Source organism: Lineus longissimus, chromosome 2 (assembly GCF_910592395.1).
Source record: "Lineus longissimus chromosome 2, tnLinLong1.2, whole genome shotgun sequence".
Taxonomy (NCBI): Eukaryota; Metazoa; Nemertea; class Pilidiophora; order Heteronemertea; family Lineidae; genus Lineus; species Lineus longissimus.
This window is the reverse complement of record NC_088309.1, coordinates 14,317,919-14,338,897: the sequence shown is the minus strand read 5'-3', so window position 1 is coordinate 14,338,897 and position 20,979 is coordinate 14,317,919. Positions and strand designations below refer to the sequence as shown.

The 20,979-nt window shown below is 43.5% G+C and overlaps 2 protein-coding genes across 2 annotated transcripts in view; one reads left to right on the top strand and one right to left on the bottom strand.

Annotated features, from left to right (window-relative positions):
* The window catches only part of LOC135482664 (uncharacterized), a 44,177-nt gene that overhangs the window by 12,492 nt on the left and 10,706 nt on the right, over positions 1–20,979 (top strand). The gene's annotated exons all lie outside the window — the stretch shown is intronic.
* Positions 11,982–12,524, bottom strand: LOC135482892 (uncharacterized). Its single transcript, XM_064763370.1, has one exon. It carries the CDS (start codon positions 12,522–12,524, stop codon positions 11,982–11,984), a length of 543 nt encoding a protein of 180 aa, XP_064619440.1.

The window sequence follows — 20,979 nt, the reverse complement described above, 5'->3', positions numbered from 1 at the left end:
TGGGTTCAGGGGTGGGGTCAGGGGTGGGGTCAGGGGTGGGTGGGCCGGGGGGGGGATGAAAAGGGGCAGGTGAGCCAAAAAATGAATGCGGAGGATATATGATGTAACACTGCAAGAAGTACCTGCCATATTTTATTCAAATTTTTCAGACGTAGGCGAGTAATCGCATATTTTCATTGTTGACCTTTGGCCCCCTATTGGCCAAACCGTAAATCGTATGACGCCACGATTCAGTCTCTGAGTAAAGGTCACCCAAGGGTATATATGTACCAAGTTTGAGTTCAATAGCCTCAGCGGTTACAAAACGTGCCACCATTGACTAACAGCGGTGCCGTCGGCGAACTTTGACCTATCTTACCTTGAAAATTAGGTCAAATCAAAAACCCGGAGGATATGTGATGTCCCATTAGTAGAAGTACCTACCATATTTTTTTCAAATTTTTCGGACCAGTAATAAGGGAGAAAACGCATTTCTTCATTTTTTACCTTTGGCCCCCTGGTGGCCAAACCGTGAAACATATGAGACCGCGTTTTGGTCTCTGAGTAGTGGTCACCAAGGGGTACATGTGTACTAAGTTTCAGTTCAGTGGCTTTAGCGGTAACAAAACGTGCCACCCATGTCTAACGACGACGGACGACGGACGACGACGGACGCTGCGTGATGGTAAAGGCTCACAGGTGAGCCAAAAATCCACAAATTTCTTGAAATGTAGGGGGCTGAAGCCCCCACCCCGGGCCCGGCTGCTACACCCATGCCTACTTTACTCGATGTGCTCCGATCCCTCACCCTGATACTCGCTGATTTTTAGGTTCACCTACTGGTACAATTTGTTTACATATCTAGAGGTTCTATTTGGCTCGCTTGCACGTTCTCCAGAATACGACAACACAACGCGACTCATCTGTCATCATGCAATGATGCATGCATGCATGTATATCCGCCCATACAATGATACATAAGTGGGCCGACACAGAGCGGCATATTTTTTGCACCTTGGGGAGCCCAATTTACCACATTTTCATTGCTTGATTAAGATTAGCACTCTACCGTTACTGCCGTGCATCTCTACAAAACTACCTACCGCAATAGTGTCCCACAAATTAGCCATTTTGTTGTTCAGTGTCCTCGTTTGGCAATGCGAGATCCAGCGCCTGATTCTCGGAAACCGCAATCGGGATCGGAAAAAACCCACCCATAGACTGATGACGTCACACGCATAAATGGCTCATTCTCGGTGAATTTCTCGGCGGCCCGGGATAGCGAAAGGTCACACTAATGTCAAAATGATACCAACGAATTTTGATTCTGATCTCTAACGCTCCTCAATAAACATTAATTCGGAAGTTTACCACTCAATGAAATTAACCATCTTATTTGAAGTTTGATATCGTTATTCCAATATTGGAGCCTTGTGTGTCAAGATGAAATGAAATGTTCGCACAATTTAGTTTGGAGACAACCCCTTACCAAAGCTATTTATATTTAGTGGAGCCAGAGTCTTTCAAATAAAGAGTCAGGTCACGGCAAGTTTCCTTTGATCCCACAGCTCTCTCCGGCAATTAACTGGAAGCCATGATGAAGCCCTTTTTAATTCAACTATAAACTGAGCTGAGGTGCAAAACAATGATGGAACGACCGAAATTCAACGAAAAATATTTACTTTGCACATGCGGTACACATTGATTTATCGTCTTACAAATACATACAGTATAGATATCATTGATGAGAACGATCTAAGAATTTAGGCAGATGTGTCGATTAGCTGCTAATTGCCAAACATAACAATAATCAAACCACAATTAAGCTGCACTCTCATCTGTTTGCAATTTGTTATAAAAAAAATCAATAATCAGGTTGTAATCAATGCAATATATACTGTAAATTGTTCCTTATGAGGCGACTCAAAAAGTGATGCACTGAGTGTGACAAACCAACAAGGTCCAGTATATGTCCCATTTTGTGGGTCGGCCGATCCACCAATTGAATGAGGTCAAAGCTAGATAAGATTTCGTTAAATCTTGTGACATTGTTAATCATATGATCATCCATCTGGATATTGAAATCGCCAGCGTAAACCGTTACAAAAATCATTACATAATCAAAATTGGTGATGGCCAGGGAGAATTGTTGCAACCTGAAAAATATTGTATATGGCCAGAGACCTTTATTAGCCAGCGTGTACATTCTGTGTACATTTTTTAAATGAATATAGGTTGGTGAAAAAAGTACACCAAGGGTGCTTTAATTCCCACCAAATGTTATATGTGTTATGAAGAGGCTTTTATCTAAAAATAAAACAATTCCAATACCGATTGCCTGAGAAAAATTTATTTGTGTACAGCATTGCCATCAAATCGTCACTCGCGGACTGATATTCATCATCATCATCATCATCATCATCATCATCATATCCCGCAGCCATGCGGCCATTGGGGCGACCCTGTTTTATCGACGATTCGGGACCATATGGTTCTGTCTTCCGCGAGGCGGATCAGGTCACTGGTCTTCCTTCCGGTCCAGTCCTTCACATCGTCCATCCAAATTCTCTTTGGTCGGCCGCGTCGTCGGTTCCCCTCTACTGTGCCCTGCAGGATGGTATTGGCTGGCGTTCCCTTGGCTCTGGTGACGTGGCCGAACCACCTCAGCTTTCTCTTCTTGGCAATGGTTAGGAGGCTATCATGGCGCCCGATGAACTGGATGACCAGCTCTCTTACTCGGATGTTGGTGGTGTGGGTGGTATAGTGTATGCCGAGCAGTCTCCTGTAACAGTTCATTTCAAACGCGTTGATCCGCTTCTCGATCTCGCTGTTCATGGTCCAGGATTCTGCCGCATACAAGAAGACTGAGATCACCAAGGATCTTAGAAGGTGGAGTTTTGACGTCATTGCGATGTTTCTGTCGCGCCAAATTATCTTCAGTCTGGCTAAGGCAGCTGCAGCTTTAACTATGCGTGTCTTCACCTCCTTGACAGACGTACCGTCCTCTGTTTGTGTGGCTCCTAGATAGATGAACTCTGCCACTTGTTCCAGGTGGTAGTCTCTGAGGCACACGTCAATCGGTTCACCTCCACTGGATGCCATTGTCTTTGTCTTCTCTAGGCTAATTTCCATGCCATATCTGCCACTGGTTTTGTCAACCTTCTGTGAGTGGTGGATTTGGTCACTTGCTGAGCCGTGTAGGAGATCGATGTCATCGGCGAACCTCAGATCGCTGATCGTTCGACCCGATATCGTCAAAGGTGACTACAGTTCGAAGCGCGACTCTGCCATAATGTTCTCGAGGAAGATGTTGCACAGGGTTGGTGATAGGAGGCAACCTTGTCTTGCTCCTACCGAGGTGGGGAAGCACTCGCTGAAATCTTCTCCTACTCGAACCATGCTCCTCGCTGTTGCGTACAGTGCCTCTATGGACTTGATGATACCAGGACTGATGTTGTACTTCCTCAGAACTGCCAATAAACCTTCCTGCCAGATACGATCGAAGCATTTCTTGTAGTCGATGAAGTTGTGGTACACTGGTTTTCCAAGCTGCCTATGCTTCTCACACAGCACCCTGAGGTTGAATATTTGCTCTGTTGTGGACCTGCCTTTGCGGAAACCGGCTTGCTCCTCAGATAGGATGGCCTCTGCTTGTGGTCGCAGCCGGTTGAGGATGACCTTCAGGAGAATCTTGCTTGGATGGCTTATCAAGCTTATGGTCATGTAGTTGTTACATTTCCGCAGGTTCCCCTTCTCGGGCAGAGGTACAACAATCGATGTTGTCCAGTCCTTGGGCCAGTTTCCTGTCTTGAACACATGGTCGCAGATTCTGGTGTACGCTTTTACCAATGACTCTCCTCCATTTGCGAGGAGTTCTGCGGGGATGTTGTCAAATCCTGGGGACTTGCCATGTTTGAGACTCTTCAGGGCAGCCTCCACTTCGCTTTCCAGGATATCAGGGTCCTCTTCAACCTGGTCCGCTGTCTGTGCCTTCAGCTCTTGGAGGACTTCTTGCTCAGCCGATATCTGATAGTTATACAGCTCGGAGCAGTACTCGTGCCATCTCTTTGCAATGGCTGGCTTCTCGGAGAGTAGGGTCCCATTGGCGTCTTCAATGCAACTTATCCTGCTCGACTTCTGCTGGGTGAGCTCTTTTACAGTGTCGTACGCTACTTTAGTGTTGTTTGCCTTCAGACTAGACTCGATGCTGTCACATTTCTGTTGGATCCAGGTCTCCTTGGCCTTGCCTACTTCTTTTTTGACCTCCTTGTTGATTGCTCGGTAGGCCTCGCTCTCCTGGGGTGAGTTGAACCTGATTTGTTTCAGTTTTCGTCTCTCATCACACTTTTGGAGGATGGAGTCTGTTATCCAGCTTTTCTGTTTCCTCTGAAGTCTCTTCCCTAGGATCTTCTCGGCCGCCTCCCGCAAGTTCTCTTCCACTTGTTGCTGGAAGTCCTCGGGTTCCAACTGCATTGTCAGCAGCGGGGCAAATCGGCCACCAATCTCGACTTGGAACTGATCTAGGATGTTGCTGTCCTTGAGCTCGTTGAGGTCGTAGCACACTCTCGTACTCTTCTTCTTCTCGATGTTTTTCAAATCGGAGGGTCAGCGCCGTCATCACTAGGTCGTGGTCGCTGCCAATGTCAGCCCCCAGGAAGGTACTTGTTTTGGCGAGGTTGATGCTGCTGCGGAATCTGTTATCCACCATGGTGTAGTCTATCAGGTTGTGGGTTTTGCCATTGGGGGAGTGCCAAGTTGCCTTGCGACTCTGCTTCCCTGCTTGGAACGTGTTGACGATCGTTAGCTCATGGAATTGAGCAAATTCGAGAAGCCGTAAACCTCGGTCGTTGGTGACGCCCAGATCGTGTCTGCCAATCGTGCCTTTCCACTGATCGTATGCATCTGGAAAAATCTTAGCGTTCCAGTCTCCCATAAGGAGATGGATATCCTGCCTCGGGAGTCCTTGCAAGGTTGATGTAACTGCATCATAGAAGCTGTTTAACTGATCGTCAGTTGCATCCGTCGTTGGGGCATAGATCTGCATGACTGAGAGGTTAAAAGGTTTGGCACTCAGCCTGATGTAGATGACACGGTCCGAGATCGGTCTGAACTCCATCACTGAGCCTGCTGTATCTTTGTGGATCAGGAAGGCTGTCCCATTCGCATGTCTCTTGTCTTGTCAACTATGGTAGAGCTGGTTGCCTTCAGCTGTTCTTGACTCCCCAACTCCAGTCTGAGTCTTGCCTCAGCTATCCCTATGATGTTCCAGGTGTAGCGTTTTAGCTCGTGTTCTAGCTGCTCGATCTTACTGTCAGCGTTTAGTGTTCTTACGTTCCACGTGCCTGCTATGAACGGTCTTCTTCTTAGTTTCATGACGTTTTCGCCAGTATCACACTTATCACCACCACCCTGGCTAGTAGGGCTTACTGGACTTTGCGCAATATTTCGCCAAAAAAGTATTCTACGCAACGGTCCCCAGGTGACCTTTCCTATTCATAATACACAGCCTGTCCATCCTAGATCGTGGTTACATGGGGAGTAATCGTTGTGAAATTAGGCCAAACGCAAAGACAGTTTACCCGGGTACCACTATGTTTACGATGCGAACAAGCCGTGTAAGTCATTATCCAGCATTTTTTTCATTGAACATTTGCGGGTACAGCGTCACAGGGAGCAGCATTGAACGGTAAACAGGTTCACACCATATTCAGACAACGGCTTGTAACGGCCATACAGGAAACGATTCGTATCAAAAACCGACGATCACAACTATTCGCTTGCTGAGAGTATACATTACGCGCATACATTACATTCAGACATTTGAGCTTCCAAGCTTTGAGAAATAACAGGTCATGTGCGAATTTGGCATGTAATTTTGGTAATTTACGTGAGTACATTTTCAACCCCGAAAAGTGTGATGAAGTTATGCTTTTATTTAGTAAAAATCGGTAGGCATGTCCAACAAGACATGTGTTTCAGCTGCCTGGGTGGGTGTGGGTCATCACTCAAAAGCATTGCGAGTGTGTTTGATTTGTGTATACAATGTACGTTACCCTCTCTACTTCAAATGAATGAACCTCAGGGTTTGATTAATTAATTGTTTGTCGTACCTTCTTCGATCGAGGTCCGAACAAATTTTCAGGCTAGAGTACCGGGGTAAAATATAATGGTCGCTCCCCCATTTCGCTCGTTTCGTTTCGTTGCGCAAAGTCCAGTAAGCCGGCTAGTAGTGGTGCGCGCGGACGTTGTTAACCCGGGCCTCGTCCGATCCGGTTTGGTTACCTTTTTCGTCTTAGTCATGGTCGTTTCTTAGGCCAGATAATCCCTGGTGGTGCCCATCTCCTCTCCAGGAATTGCTAGATGGCCGTTGGCTTAATAAGCTCATCCGCCCTTAAGATGGATATGGTTTTTAGTTCCATCTGGGTGTCTAGCCACCCACCACACCAAAGTCAAGGACTCTGGTGGGGGTAACGGTTTAGTCGCCGATGGCCCGAACCTGCGCAGGTTGCACCGGTCAACAGGTTTACCAGTGGCAGGCCATTGACCCGGCCCGACCTGACCTCAGACTGATATTGGCCTATTAGAATACAAGTTCTAAACTGGCCAGTGAGACAATATTTCCTTAAATTAATTATCAAAAAGTATATCCCTGTTATGGCCTGGCTCTGTAGATTAAGAATCCACCAAAGATTGAAGAATACATCCACTTTCACCCATCGCAGTCATGTATTTACCACAGCTTCACAGTTCAGTACGGACTATGTGTCAGTACCACACTTCCGCCTGTGGATGAATACATGTCTCTGCCCATATCAAACAAAATGTATCAACACAACACAGTAATTCAACTAGACACCTGAGGTTTATTGAAGACTGCACACAGCGTCTATGACTCACTCTTCTATTTTGCGATGTACAATGTGTAAATAACCAGGATAACCTAATGATTTTTTTTGGCAAGAAGAGTTTTTTGGTGTTACCATAAGCATCTAAAAATTGCATCAACGTCATTATATGGCATATGCTATGTTATTACGTGATAAGGCATTGCGAGAAATAGTTATGACTTCATTTTCACTTTGTGACGTCACCATAAAATCCAACCACCAAAGCAGTCAGTCAGAGACCGTCAAATCTTTGGCATACACTGTCCTCAATTACATCATTGAGGTCATTTTAAGGGATACTATTATAGGCAGCAGCTAGGTAGGCAAGATAAACTTGCACCGAGTTGCCAATAGAGGCCTCTCCCATCTCACAGTACGTCAAAACTATTCACGCTTGTACGAGGAATGTATCTTTCGAAAATTTTCATCAAAATTCCTGAGATGTTCCCCTTAGTTTGAGTCTAATAAAATTACAAAGCAACTGTTAAAGTGCTGCCTTAAGTTCCTGACCTAAATTCTGTTGACTCTTGAGAAAACCCTCGGGTTTGCAGTTTGCAGTTTGACATCAGCATGCATTTTCTGCACGTCACTATCGCTTACCGTTGTGTGATGAGCCTATTATTGCAACAAATGGCTGAGAGCATTTTTGATTGTAAAAAATATATATGCCTACATCACAGAGCCTCTGCATTGGTCATTTTTATCACAGTAGTCTCGCGCAGCCAGAAGTTCTTCACTTATTAGTCTGGCGCATGCCATACTGCAATGGTCATTTTTATCACAGAAGTCTCGCGCAGCCAGAAGTTCTTCACTTATTATTATTATTATTTATCATTATTATTATTATTATACAATATTTATTTAGCGCCCTATTCAGAAAACTGCTCTAGGGCGCTTTACAAAGATAAAAATATTAATAAAACATTGATTACATAATTAAAACGTTTACATAAGATTAAAAACCATAATGTTCAATAAAAAGAAAAGTCTTAAGGGAACGTTTAAAAATGGAGACGGTGCTGCTCATATTGATCTCGAGCGGCAGTGCGTTCCACAGGACCGGGGCCACCTGTTTGAAGGTCCGCGTGCCATAGGTTTTTAGTCCTTGTTCTTGGCACCAACAGGAGGCACTGGTCCGTGGAACGCAACCGTCTCCCGGGCAGATGTCTTGAAATGAGGTTGGCCATGTACACCGGCGCTGTGTTGTTTAGTGCTTTATACGTTTAGAGGAGTATCTTGTACTTGATTCTGCTCTCTACAGGCAACCAATGCAGTTGGTACAGCACCGGCGTAATGTGCTCTCTCTTTCTTGTGCCAGTGATCAAGCGAGCAGTTGCATTCTGAGTTCTTTGAAGTTTGGAAGCTTGATGCTTGGTTATCCCATGTAAAAGTCCATTTGCGTAATCCAATCTTGAGATGACTGTTGCTTGAACCAAGGATTTCAAAGCGTTTTGGTTAAGATAAGGTTTGATCCTGCCAATATTTCGCAAATGAAAATTGCATATTCTTGATACATGGTTCACATGGCTCTCCATGGATAGCGTCGAATCCATCAATGCTCCAAGGTTTCGCACCGAAGAAACAGGAATGATTGTACAGCCACCAATTCTCAGTGATAACTCGTGGCAGAAATGCTTGAGGTGCTTTGGGTAAAATGCCATGAACTCAGTTCTCTCATCATTTTGCTTAAGACCATTGACTTTAAGCCATGGCTTTAAGTCACTAACACAGGTTTCTATCGACACTATGGCCTCATTGATGTTAGCTAGAGATGGTTTTATGGCCAAGTAGTTCTGTGAGTCATCAGCGTATAGGTGATATGGTAAGTCATGACTTCTGAAAATGGAACCAATTGGTTTCGTGTACAAGCAGTATAACTTCGGGCCAAGTACAGACCCTTGAGGTACGCCATATCTAAGATTCATGTTGTCTGACACACTATCCCCTATCACAACAGGCCGAGTCCTCTCCGAAAGATATGATCCTATCCCGGCAAGAGCTTTCCCATCGATACCAAAGGAATGCTCAAGCCGCTCCAACAAAACTGAATGGTCAATTGTGTCGAAAGCGGCCGACATATCTAACGTGAGAAGGAGCACAATCTCAGCCTTATCCAAGGCATCAGCAATGTCCGATTGAACTTTAAGCAGAGCGGTTTCGGTGGAATGGAACACTTCATAGGCGGACTGGTTATGATCATAGAGATCATTAAACTGGAGATGCTCATCTAGTTGAGATGCAACTACCTTTTCCAAAACCTTTGAGACAAAAGGGAGATTTGAAACAGGCCTATAGTTCTTTAGCTCTTCCTTATCCAACCCTGCTTTTTTCAACAATGGGCGTATATGCGCGGTCTTTAACGAGGCTGGTACCTCCGCATTGTCCAAAGATGCATTTATCATGGATGTGATAATGGGAGATAGTTCCGAAACACACTGTTTCATGAGCCAAGTTGGGACTGGATCCAGATCACATGATTTGGTGGCGGACTTAAGAATGACAGTGCGAACATCCTCTTCAGATACTTGTCTGAAGGAGGACAAACAATTGCCCTGGAAAGCACTGTCCCTGTCTAAGGCACCTAACGAAGTTGTTTGATCGTCCAACCCTGCTCTAATACGCTCAATCTTTTCTAGGTAAAACCGATTGAAATCATTTGCAAGTGACTTGGCACAGTGATGGTTCGGAAGAATAACTTCCTTTGATTTGCCCATCAAGTGGTTTGTTAGTTTGAAAATTGCTTTTTTATCCCTGCCACATTCTTCGATTTTGTTCGAATAGTATTCCTGTTTTGATGTTCGCAGGAGATCATTCACTATTGCGCACTGCTGTCTGTATGCGTTGTGATCCACGGCCAGTTTGGTGCGCCGCCATTTTCTCTCGAGCTGACGGTGCCTATGCCTGGCCACCCTTAGTCCATCGTTATACCAGGCCGCGTGAGGACGTAAGGTGATGATCTTCGTCTGCGCCGGCGCATGCGTATCGATGAGACTGTTCAGCGTTTCGTTGTAAGCTTGGCTGATGGCACATGCTGAATGGTTCAGGTAACTGATGTCCTTGGCAACAATGTCAGCCCTGAAAGCTGACACATCAATCGTTTTGAGCTTACGAAAGGTCACAGATTTCTGCATCGGAAGAGAAGCGTTAAAGTTTGTAGTGAACACCACTGCAAAATGGTCTGGCGCATGCCAGACCTTCTTTGTACGAGACGTTTTACAGCACGATGTATGTGGGCAGAAGCAACACTGCGCAAGATTACCTCGAGCAGGGGCTACCTGATTGCGGGACCGCAAGGACTCAATTTCTCCCCTTGATTGACCTAGAGTAGATCTTGGTCAGTCCCATCCTGAGCTTCAGATTTTTGATACTCCTACGTCCCATACAAAACCCTGAGAAAATCCATTAGAATCGACAGCGAAGGGTGGCTGTTCTGATAACCTGATACACTGTGCGTAATGTATGTATATATAGTGTTTTATATGACATTAAAATGTATATGAATAAAGTTTAAGATAATCCTATCGTTAAATCGTTTTATACTTCATCGATTCTATGCTGTTAAACATTGTGTAGATGTGTAATTGTGTTTTAATTAAGCAATGAAATAAATTTGCAGCGGGGTGCGCGCAATACGAAGGAACAGCACTGAAAAATTCAGAATTTTCATAAATACCCGGATGTTCTAAAAATAGCAGCTAATGAAAATACGCGTTTCATGGAAATATAACTAACCTACCTCGGCGCAAAAGACTATACAATTGATAGTGCATCTGAGCGCATTAATTCCTGGGTCCGTGGTTTACGAATTTCCGAGACTCAAATACAACCGACGCTCTGATTGGGTGCTTTTTTTCTACCGCTACAATCCGTCTGAAGGGCATGGATTTCCCCAGGGGTTTGTAATAGCGAGAGCTGGAGCATATGGAAAACCACTGGGTGCCGAGGATGGGTCAGTCCATCCAGGCAGTATGGCCTGCTGAAGGGCGGTCTGAGCCGGTCCGACTTCTGTGATAAAAATGACCATTACAGAGACTCTGACGTAGGCATACACGTTTTACACTTAAAAATGCTCTATACATGCAATAGAAGAACCATGCCGTCCCGAGCTTCGCGCGATATGGACCGTTCCGGAAAAACTCAATGAGGAAGGTATGCTCATTAGCATAATCTATTATTAGGATACCTCTGTATATCCAACCGTATTTCTTTGTCGCCACACGCATCTGATGAGTCTCTCTTGACGAAACCGCATTTCCTGCACCTTCATGACCAATCAGGCACACATGGTTGCTTCATACCATCAGTGCACGGTGCCCAGTAGCCAAAATCTTTCATTTTGGTCCTCTCTTGTTGCCATGAGCAACAGAGCATGCAGGCTCAGGCTACGATGTCACTGATGACGTCACAAGGATGCCATGACGTCATCATGATGTCATGACGTCGGGTCAACAATTACAGCTGTCAGACAGTCCCTGAATGATCTCTTCATTCAGTTGCGGTCATGCAGGCGCAGTGGACACCAAATTGCCACGTCAACATCAGAGTCTCTGTAATGGTCATTTTTATCACAGAAGTCGGACCTTCGTCACTTATTAGTCTGGCGCAAGCCAGGCGTTCTTTGTACTAGACATTTTCCACCACAATATACCTGGCCCGAAACAACACTGCGCAAGATTACCTCGAGCAGGGGCTAATAATAGATTATGCTAATGAGCATACTTCCTCATTGAGTTTTCCCGGAATGGTCCATATCGCGCGAAGCTCGGGACGGCATGGTTCTTCTATTGCATGTAGAGCATTTTTAAGTGTAAAACGTATATGCCTACGTCAGAGTCTCTGTGATGGTCATTTTTATCACAGTAGTCGGACCTTCGTCACTTATTAGGCTGGCGCAAGCCAGGCGTTCTTTGTACCAGACATTTTCCACCACAATGTATCTGGCCCGAAGAAACACTGCGCAAAATTACCTCGAGCTGGAGCTAAGAAAGGATAATGCTAATGAGCATACTTCCTCATTGAGTAGTCCTAGCGTGGTGCATATCGCGCGAAGCTACTTGGGCTAATGTAATGTAATGTAATGTTTATATTTATATAGCGCTAATCAGTAAAGACTGCTCAAGCGCTTTTGATGGTAAAGAGCCAGGTCTTTAGTCCCTTTCTGAAAGACAATGTGTCCTTATTGTCCTTGAGGGTGTCGGGGAGGGTATTCCAGAGTCTGGCTGCGGCAGCCTGAAAACTACGAGTTCCAAATCCTGTCTTCGGTCTGGGAACAAGTAACATGTTTCTGGTGCTCCTCCTTGTCACACGAATCCCCGAGTGGGGTTTTAGCAGTGATGCCAGGTACTCGGGAGCGCCGGTATTGAGTGCCTTGTGTGTCAGGCAGATAATCTTAAGGTCAATCCGACGGTTCACAGGCAACCAGTGGAGATCTTTAAGCACTGGTGTGATATGTTCAGATCTTTTTGTACCAGTGATAAATCTTGCGGCAGAGTTTTGTTCCCGCTGCATAGGTGCTAGAGACTTCTTGGGAAGCCCCTGCAGCAAGCCGTTGTTGCAGTCGAGCTTAGACATCACCAATGCATGGATCAACGTCTTGAAACTTTTTGTGTCCAAGTTCTTTTTGATGCGACTGATCTTTTGGAGGATGCACCTCGACATGTCTTCTTGATATGCGTTTCCATGGTCATGTGCTGATCAAACCAAGCTCCTAAGTCTCTGATGCACGAGGAGCTCGGGATGTCTACACCACTTAATGAAATGGATTTGACTGATGCCACCCTCCTGGGTGAAACTATGCTGATGAATTCGGTTTTTGGTCCGTTGAACTTCAGATTGTTTTCGAGGAGCCATTCATCAACATTACTTGAACAGACTTCCAAAGAGTTTGTGCATTCATTCCCCAGCTCAGCATAACCGGGGGGGGGGGGGGAGAGAGATCCCTAGCATCTGGTTGTCATCCGCGAACATCTCGTATGCATGGAGGTTATGCGTTTGCATCACATCACCCAGCGGGAGGGTGTAAAGATTGAATAACACAGGCCCCAGCACAGAGCCCTGGGGAACTCCTACATCGAGAGTAATCGGTGAGGACGTGGATCCACTCAAAGACACAGAATGTTGACGGTCACTGAGGTAGGAGCAAAACCAGCGAAGAACCATTAATACCATTAGGCCCCGCGTGGTGGCGCTGAGGCAGCCGCTGTAATCAAGAGAGTGAGTGATTGAGTCACTCTAGAAGCTACTTGGTCATAACAAAGGACGGACCAACCAAAATTACTTACCTTTTCGCATTGCTACAATGAAAGACCTAATACTGATACCACATGTCTGTTGCCAGTCTCTCTTAAAGCACAGTCAACAGACACCACTATACCCCTCACACTCAGAAACCACAAACGCCCACCCCTTCCTGCTACCTTAATACTTCTGGGTATTTTGATGGGATAGGAGATCTGCAGCCTTCATCTCATTAGAGGAAATAAAGTTATAGAGTAGCTTAGACTGTTGGGTAAAGCCCTTGGATATATATCAATGGCGGCCGAGACAACTATCAGTAGGTAATTGAGCGTTGAAACCAACGCACATTTTAACCGGGGCAATCGGCCCGTACTTGTCGTGACACACTTGTAGCCCATCCAGACACTCAATAAAAGGTACTAGATTAGCACTATTAGCACCACCGAAGAACGGCATATAAGTGTTTATAATCGCCTGACGCATACCCTCACTGTCACTGAAGCTATGTGTACACTGGCAACATTTCAGGAAACAGCAGGACACAACACAAGTGGACACAACCAGACACAAAAAAATTAGGCCTTGTATACACTAGGTAACAAGTTTGGATATATGTTTGGATACTTGTTGCTAGATGTGTCCAGAAAATGAGCGGGAAAGCATATTTCCTGAAGAAAAATGGCTCCTACAAAGAGGAAAAATTTGTTGTGGGAGTTTTTTAATCCCTTCATCTGTTACACTTTTTTACAGTCTTCAACTCAGATGCAACATATTGGCCAAATATATCATCCCCATTATTGCTTGGGACATTTTCTTCTCCATCCCGGTAGCCTTTTCAATGGCCACTGCGGCCCTCCCAAGAAGATTATTTTCACTGTCCTCGAGTTTCCTTTTCTTACTTGTTCTTTTTCCTGGCAATGGTTTCTGACTTGACCGCCCAATTTCTGGCAATCCTACTGAGTCGTTGTCACCTTTCTTCAGGTTCTTGTCCTTATCTAATTGGTTGGTGTCCCATAAACAGGGACAACCCTCTCAAACCTTTATGAGCTCTTCTACTGTACTTAATCTCCAATGCATGGTGCCTGCAATCTTGTCCAAGTCACATGACTACAGGTAGATCAGCTGACTTGAAGCTGATTTCTGATTGGTCAGAACTTGGATACATTTGGAAACATGTGTCCAAATAATTGCATTTCAATTTATTTGCAACAAGTGGACACAAATGTGGCGACTTGTGTCGAGAACATTTTTACCATATGTACAATATTGACATTTTTGGAAACATCGTGTATCCACATGTGTTGTGTCCACTGGTATCCTACACCAATTAAGCGATCATTATCCAGTTTTATCTCCTGCCAGGTCAAGTCAGCAAACTTTCTACAGATTATCGCGACGCCACCAAGCGGCCGGCCGTTGTACTCCTCCTCCAAAACAATCATACTAGATTTCGCAAACACAACATACGAAGAAGGGTCAAAAGATTGGCAGGAAGTGGCCAGGGCATCCAGAATCATAGAGCACAAACGGTCTTAACCAGGTTTCACTGAGACACATAACATCACAATCCTGGAGTCTGTCTGCAATGTACGAGGCGCTTGATTTAAATCCATGGCAGTTAACTGTTTCACTGCGGATGGTAGCGTCCCTATCGGCGCCAGCTCCCCCATTGAATGTCTCCTGCACCTTCAAATTCGTGATCATACTGGTATCCTTGTTCGTAACCGTTCTTGTAGTCTTCGTGTTCGTGTTCGTGACGGTACCGGCCGCCTTCATATTCGAGGTACCTAGAGTAATCCGACTGGCGATATCCGTTGCTGCGGTCGTAGGCTCGTGAGTAGTCATCCCTGATGCCATTACCCCGTTTACGACCATCCCAGGTAGCGTGAGACCTGCAATCTGTGTTCCGAAATCCACGGTAACGGTTTTTCGGCGGACGCGCAGACCGGAACAGTCTGCGCGAATCTGACTTATTATGCAGACGGTTGACATACTGTTTTATAAAGGAAAACAAATTCAGAGACTGAAAAAACTCTCTTCTAAGTCTTGTTTTTGTCGTCTGATAAAAATTCCAGTTTATGATAATCTCATCTATTGATTTCTTTGACATATTTGACGTTACATATACCAAGCATGACAGGTTTATGCCGACATTAAATTATCTTCATTGTAACCTTAGTCTGGTTACTCTAAGTTGTAACAATATAAAAAAATAGTCACCGCGTTCACATTCACAAATCATTAACTTTAATTCAAGTCGAGTGTTTCAAAGAGTTTAATAACTGAAGGTGTTCATCGTGTATGACTCTACATAAAATCGGTCGAAATGTACATGTTATTATCTCCAGTCACAAAGGCTGTCAACGGGAATTAATAGTCTTTCCTCCGACTTGATACGTGTATATCGGTCACAGGAATGACCTCTTGTCTGATACCGAATACAAAAGACCATTCTACTGGATGTCTCAAATTAACGAAATGATAAAGATCTAAGAACGATCTAAAAGAATGAGTTTATCAAAACAGAAGTAAACATCCAAGGATGGAAAAATACCAAGGCACTGTTTGGAAATGATTTTGAAAACAAATCATCATGACAGCCTTTTTGTTTCTATCTATGGCTAGTAGCTTGATGAAGTAGATAATGTCTGCTCAATGGCCATTCGTCTGGATGTGGTAAAAAGCAAGAGATTTTCGCTGCAGATTATTTTCGCGAACGTGACCTACCCGCGAAATTCGCGAAAATGACCTTCATGCGAAGTTTTTTCTGTTTTACAGTATGTAGCCAACCCAGTAGCCAATGAGCTGCATAAGAAGTAATCACCGATTTAGTTATTTTATCACGTTCAGCTAATCTAAACAAAGACCTGTGCCACGACTGGATCTCTTTAAACTGTAACCTTGATTCTAGGTTGTTACAACATACGCAGATGGTTTACATTTATATGGACTAGGAAAATTGACTTCCAGTTTGCTCGATGATCACGCAAATTAACAGTAAATGCTGAAGGTCTTGATTTCGTACATTTATGACATTACATATGCTGATTTCTATCTGTATCCAGTGGTGTAAAAGACATTGACAAAATGCACTTCTGGCAACATGTGATTGTTTATATCAGGCGGTGTTGCCCATTGAAATAGCCGAAGTCGGCCTCCGAACATCACGCCAATGTGCGGCCTCCAAAAACTGAGGGGAATCCGGTGGGTGGGGGGGGGGGGGGGGGGGGGGGGTCCCACAGTAATCACAATCTAGCCTACTGCGCAAGCGGAAGCCTAGGCTCTGTAATGCATCATCCTGTGTATTGCCGGTGCGTGGAGCTTTGTCTAAGGATAGCTGTTCGGAGCGTATATGGGGAATCCCGCTATTTTTAGCGATGAGCACGTGTTCAACCAAACGCGAATTATGATGTGTGACGCCAAGTGTCAAGAATAAATTGTGTTTACTTTTGGCTTGGCGAATGAAAACCTTCCCTTTCGAGGGGGCAGTTTGTCACGTGTGAGAGCACTCCATGGGACGAATATACTGTTTAGTATGACTTATCCGGCCACCACGACCAAGCAAATTATTGAATATACACATTCCAGGCCAAGTTATGAAAGGCCTGATTAGGGTTACATGCTCATTGAAATCGTCCTAGGCGTACATTGTAATGGTTATACCGTGGTGATGTCAGTTTATAGAAATGACATGACATTCATCAACCCTCCCCTGCGAATAACGGACTTAAATTGAAAAAGCTCACGATTTCAACAAAAACAATTTTAATGCCTCTTGGGCCAAACTACAAATCAAAATGCACGGATCTTATGCAAGGGGTAAAAACACATGAACTCACTCAATATCGTCATACACATCCTCAAGGATCACACCATCTTCACTACATTCATCGTCTGACCCATCAAAATCTATTACATCATGGTTTACATGCTCCGGTACAGGCTCTTCATTCTGTAGTAGCCTAGAGGCTCTCAACGCGTTATGGTAGGTACTCCCAGCCAGGATACATCACATATCATAGAGGTTTTCGATTTGACCTATTTTTCAAGGTCATACAGGTCAAATGGCGACTCTTTGTACACAAGACCCCCTAGGTTATGAATTTTGGTCTGATCTGTTTCTCGACTTGGACACCAGGGGGCAAAAAGTGAAAACCTAGAAAGTGTGATATCTCGCTCATTAGTGATTCGTATTCGATAAAGTTGTTATGGTTGGTACTACCAGCAAGGATACATTACATATTTTACAGGTTTTTGATTTGACCGTGAATTTGCTGTTTGGCGACCTGACTATGGCATGTTTCTTAAAGAGGTTGAATAGCGCCTAACATAACAACATAACATAACATAACATAACATAACATAATTTATTTCTCTCCAAAAAACCCTTTCGGGTATAAGAGGTTACATGATTTAACATTTACATATGGTGGACCAAGCTGATGAATTCTTTACAAAAACTATGAATATTGTCTAAGTTTACCCGGGAACATTTAGTCATAATGCGATGGAAAAATTCATGATAAAAAACCTGAGGTAATTCTTTTAAGTTTGGAAACAACCTTACTCGCATGTGACGGAAATACGGACACGTAATAAAATAATGAAGTTCGTCTCTTACACAAACCTGGTCACAAAGACCACAAATATTTTCTGCAGTTTCATTTCTATACATTCTGGTTACTGTTTCTGGGAATTTTATAGATCCAGTACGAAATTTACAAATACTGACCGTTTGATATAATGGTAATTTTTTAACATAGGGCTCCATATTCAGGTTTTGTTTAAACATTCTATAAATTATACATCTGAAATCGTTATTTACCTCGTTTCTCCATAGTTGTTCACACTGGTCTCTCATTATCTGTTCAACTACAATTTTCAGTTCTCGTAGGGACAAAACCTCGGGAGTATACCAAATTTGAGTGAGGCCACAGTCGTCTAGAACAGTTTTCACACTTTTACACCAGCCTTGGTTTAAATAACCCTTGTCTAAATGCTCCCTAGTTATGTTATAAAAGATATAAGCCCATTTATCTGTTTTTCCAATTCTGAGTCTGTTCCAAAAAGATAACATTCGCACGGCTATGTGAATCTTCAAAGAGTGTCGCCCAAGTTCTCCCATTACCATTACTGTAGGAGTTCTTAACGGTAATCGTAGCAAATATTTGCAAAATTTAACTTGTACACGGTCCAGCAACTCGGTGTTTTGGTTACCCCACACCTCACTACCGTATAGCAAAACTGGTGTGACTACTTTGTCAAATATGTCTAGACTCAATTCGACCGTAAGAGAAAGTCTTCTACACGCTCTCAGTACACCAAACATGGCTTTCATACCTTTATTATATCTATCTTTTATTGCCCTCGCAAAATTTCCATTATATGAGAATGTTACGCCTAAGTATGTGAAATGGTCTACCAACTCGACCCTACCCCCATTATATCTAAATTCCGGTATATTTACTCTAAGCTTTCCCCGAGAAAAAATCATTGCCTTGGTTTTCTTAATATTTACGATCAGATGCCACTCCTCACAGTAATCGTGCAATAAGTTCAGGGCGTTTTGTAACTCGTTAGGATCATCTGCCATAAGAATCATATCGTCCGCATACAATAATATTGCCAGCTTCAAAAAAATCTCCAAGTTGTCTAAAAACTCACATCGGCTATTGATATGTAAATCAGAAGGACCATTAAAGCCATGGTCGTTCAAAAAAATTTCAAAATCGTTTAGATATAACGCAAATAAGAGTGGCGACATATTTTCGCCCTGCCTAACCCCTATGGAACACGGAAAATAATCTGATCTATTATTGTTAATCTGAACACACGATTTCGCTTTATCATACATATTTACCATGACATTCAATATTTTACCGTTTATACCATTTCCAATAAGTTTACGCCAAAGTCCTAACCTCCATATTTTATCGAAAGCTTGTTTGAAATCAATAAATACCACATATAAGCGTTTGCCCTTACTCAAATACAAATCAATCAAACACTTCAGAACAAAAACATTGTCCATGGTAGAGTAACCTGATCTGAAACCTGTTTGTTCTTCACCTAATACCTCGTGTAAATTCACATACTCGTCTAACCTGCTGTTTAAAATAGCTGTGAACAATTTACCTAAACAGCTTAATAAAGTAATACCTCTGTAATTCTCACCCTTTGTTCTATCACCCTTTTTCTTATAGATTGGTTTTATAATGCCATTAATCCAATTTGTCGGTATGCATCCACTGTCCAAAATTCTGTTAAACAAATTATAATAAAAATCTATTAAATACTCCCCGGTGTTAATGATAAGTTCGTTTGTAATACCGTCAACTCCACTGGCCTTTCTCCGCTTCAATTTTCTTATTTGGGTCAAAATTTCCCCCCTCTCTATCTGCCTATTCAACACTTCATCTCCCCCTCCAGAAGCAAGCAACAGCGTCACCCGTAGCAGAAATAAGAACTGCTTAGTGACGTCATGGTTTCCATATACGGCATCTCATTTGCATATTTTTACAACCTTATTTACAGGGCCGTATTTAACTTTTTGTCCAGGGGGGGGGGGGCAGTGGGATAGATCGCCGAAACGGGGGGGGGGGCTAAATGAAGTTAGCAATGATAGCGAAAGAATGTTAGTGTATGTTACGCAGTCAATAGCGATAGTAGTGAGTTGGAGAGAGGAGAAAATGGAAAATGGAGAGAATAGTAGTATGGATTTCGAGTCCCAAGAAGAAACTTTGCAAAGTTTTCATCAAACTTGATAATCATATTCCTTTCCTTCTCTGTCTCCAACAATTAAAAGTTGCTGCAGTCAACCTGATGCGTTTATCCGCGAGCGAATCGACGAGACGAGCCATTTTTCAAGCATCCGAATGGTACCTTACAGATCCGCAAGGGGCGCGTTACCGAAAATGTTGCAAAAATCAATAACGTGATCGTAAATATTGTCATATTTTTCAAAATGAGAGTATGTAAATGATACACAAACGTAAACCAATGAAAGGCCAGTATCTATTGAACCTTACAAGTGATTTGGGGGCCTTGAAACTCCTTATATGTATCAATGAAACCTTATTCCCGCCTAAGGTTTTGACCGGGCCGTGCAAAACTCCCCTTTTTTCCCCGGGCAGTTCCCTTTAACTGCAATGACGTATGAAGTGCCCTATGATTAGGAAACAGATACTAGTAGTACCTCAGAGTCTTCCTCGGTAATGTCTCAAGAAGCATTCATTGTCAATTAATTGTCACCTAAATACCGGTGAGCACAATGGCTCCTCGCCTTTTCATTTTCCATATCATGATGATGTGCACCATACAGTATGACTATGAGAGTATCAGCAGTCTCCGGACTCAATATTTTAGGTGTTTCCTCCTATTTCTGTTCAGATTCCCCAATTCAAACATAATCAACACAAACTTTAGCTTGAGTTGAACTTGCCGCCAATGTTTGATCAGGTGACCGCCGAAACTTTTGCAACTGATGAAATGAACCGAATAAACGGCATCTTCTGGGGGCTCGTACTAGAAATCTACCGGCGTGTCCAATTCAAAATTTTGACATTGGATTCCTTTAACTTTTATCTTTGGACACCGAAAAACTCGATTGCTGACATTATCAAAGGATTCTAAAGGGGAGAGATATTTGAAGCGTACTTGGCGATACTGGGAAAATGTTCCTCGCGCTAGATTACGAATGAATCGGTGAATATAACACGGATTTTCGTGAAATAAACAGTTAAATGTTCCTAAATTTCACTTATGAGCCATGTTTGTTTACGTCACATGCGTGTATCATTTCCCGCGTAAAAAATGATACTTTTGGCGGGACTCGAAAATACGATTTTTCATGACACCATTTCCCGCTAGGCGCCAA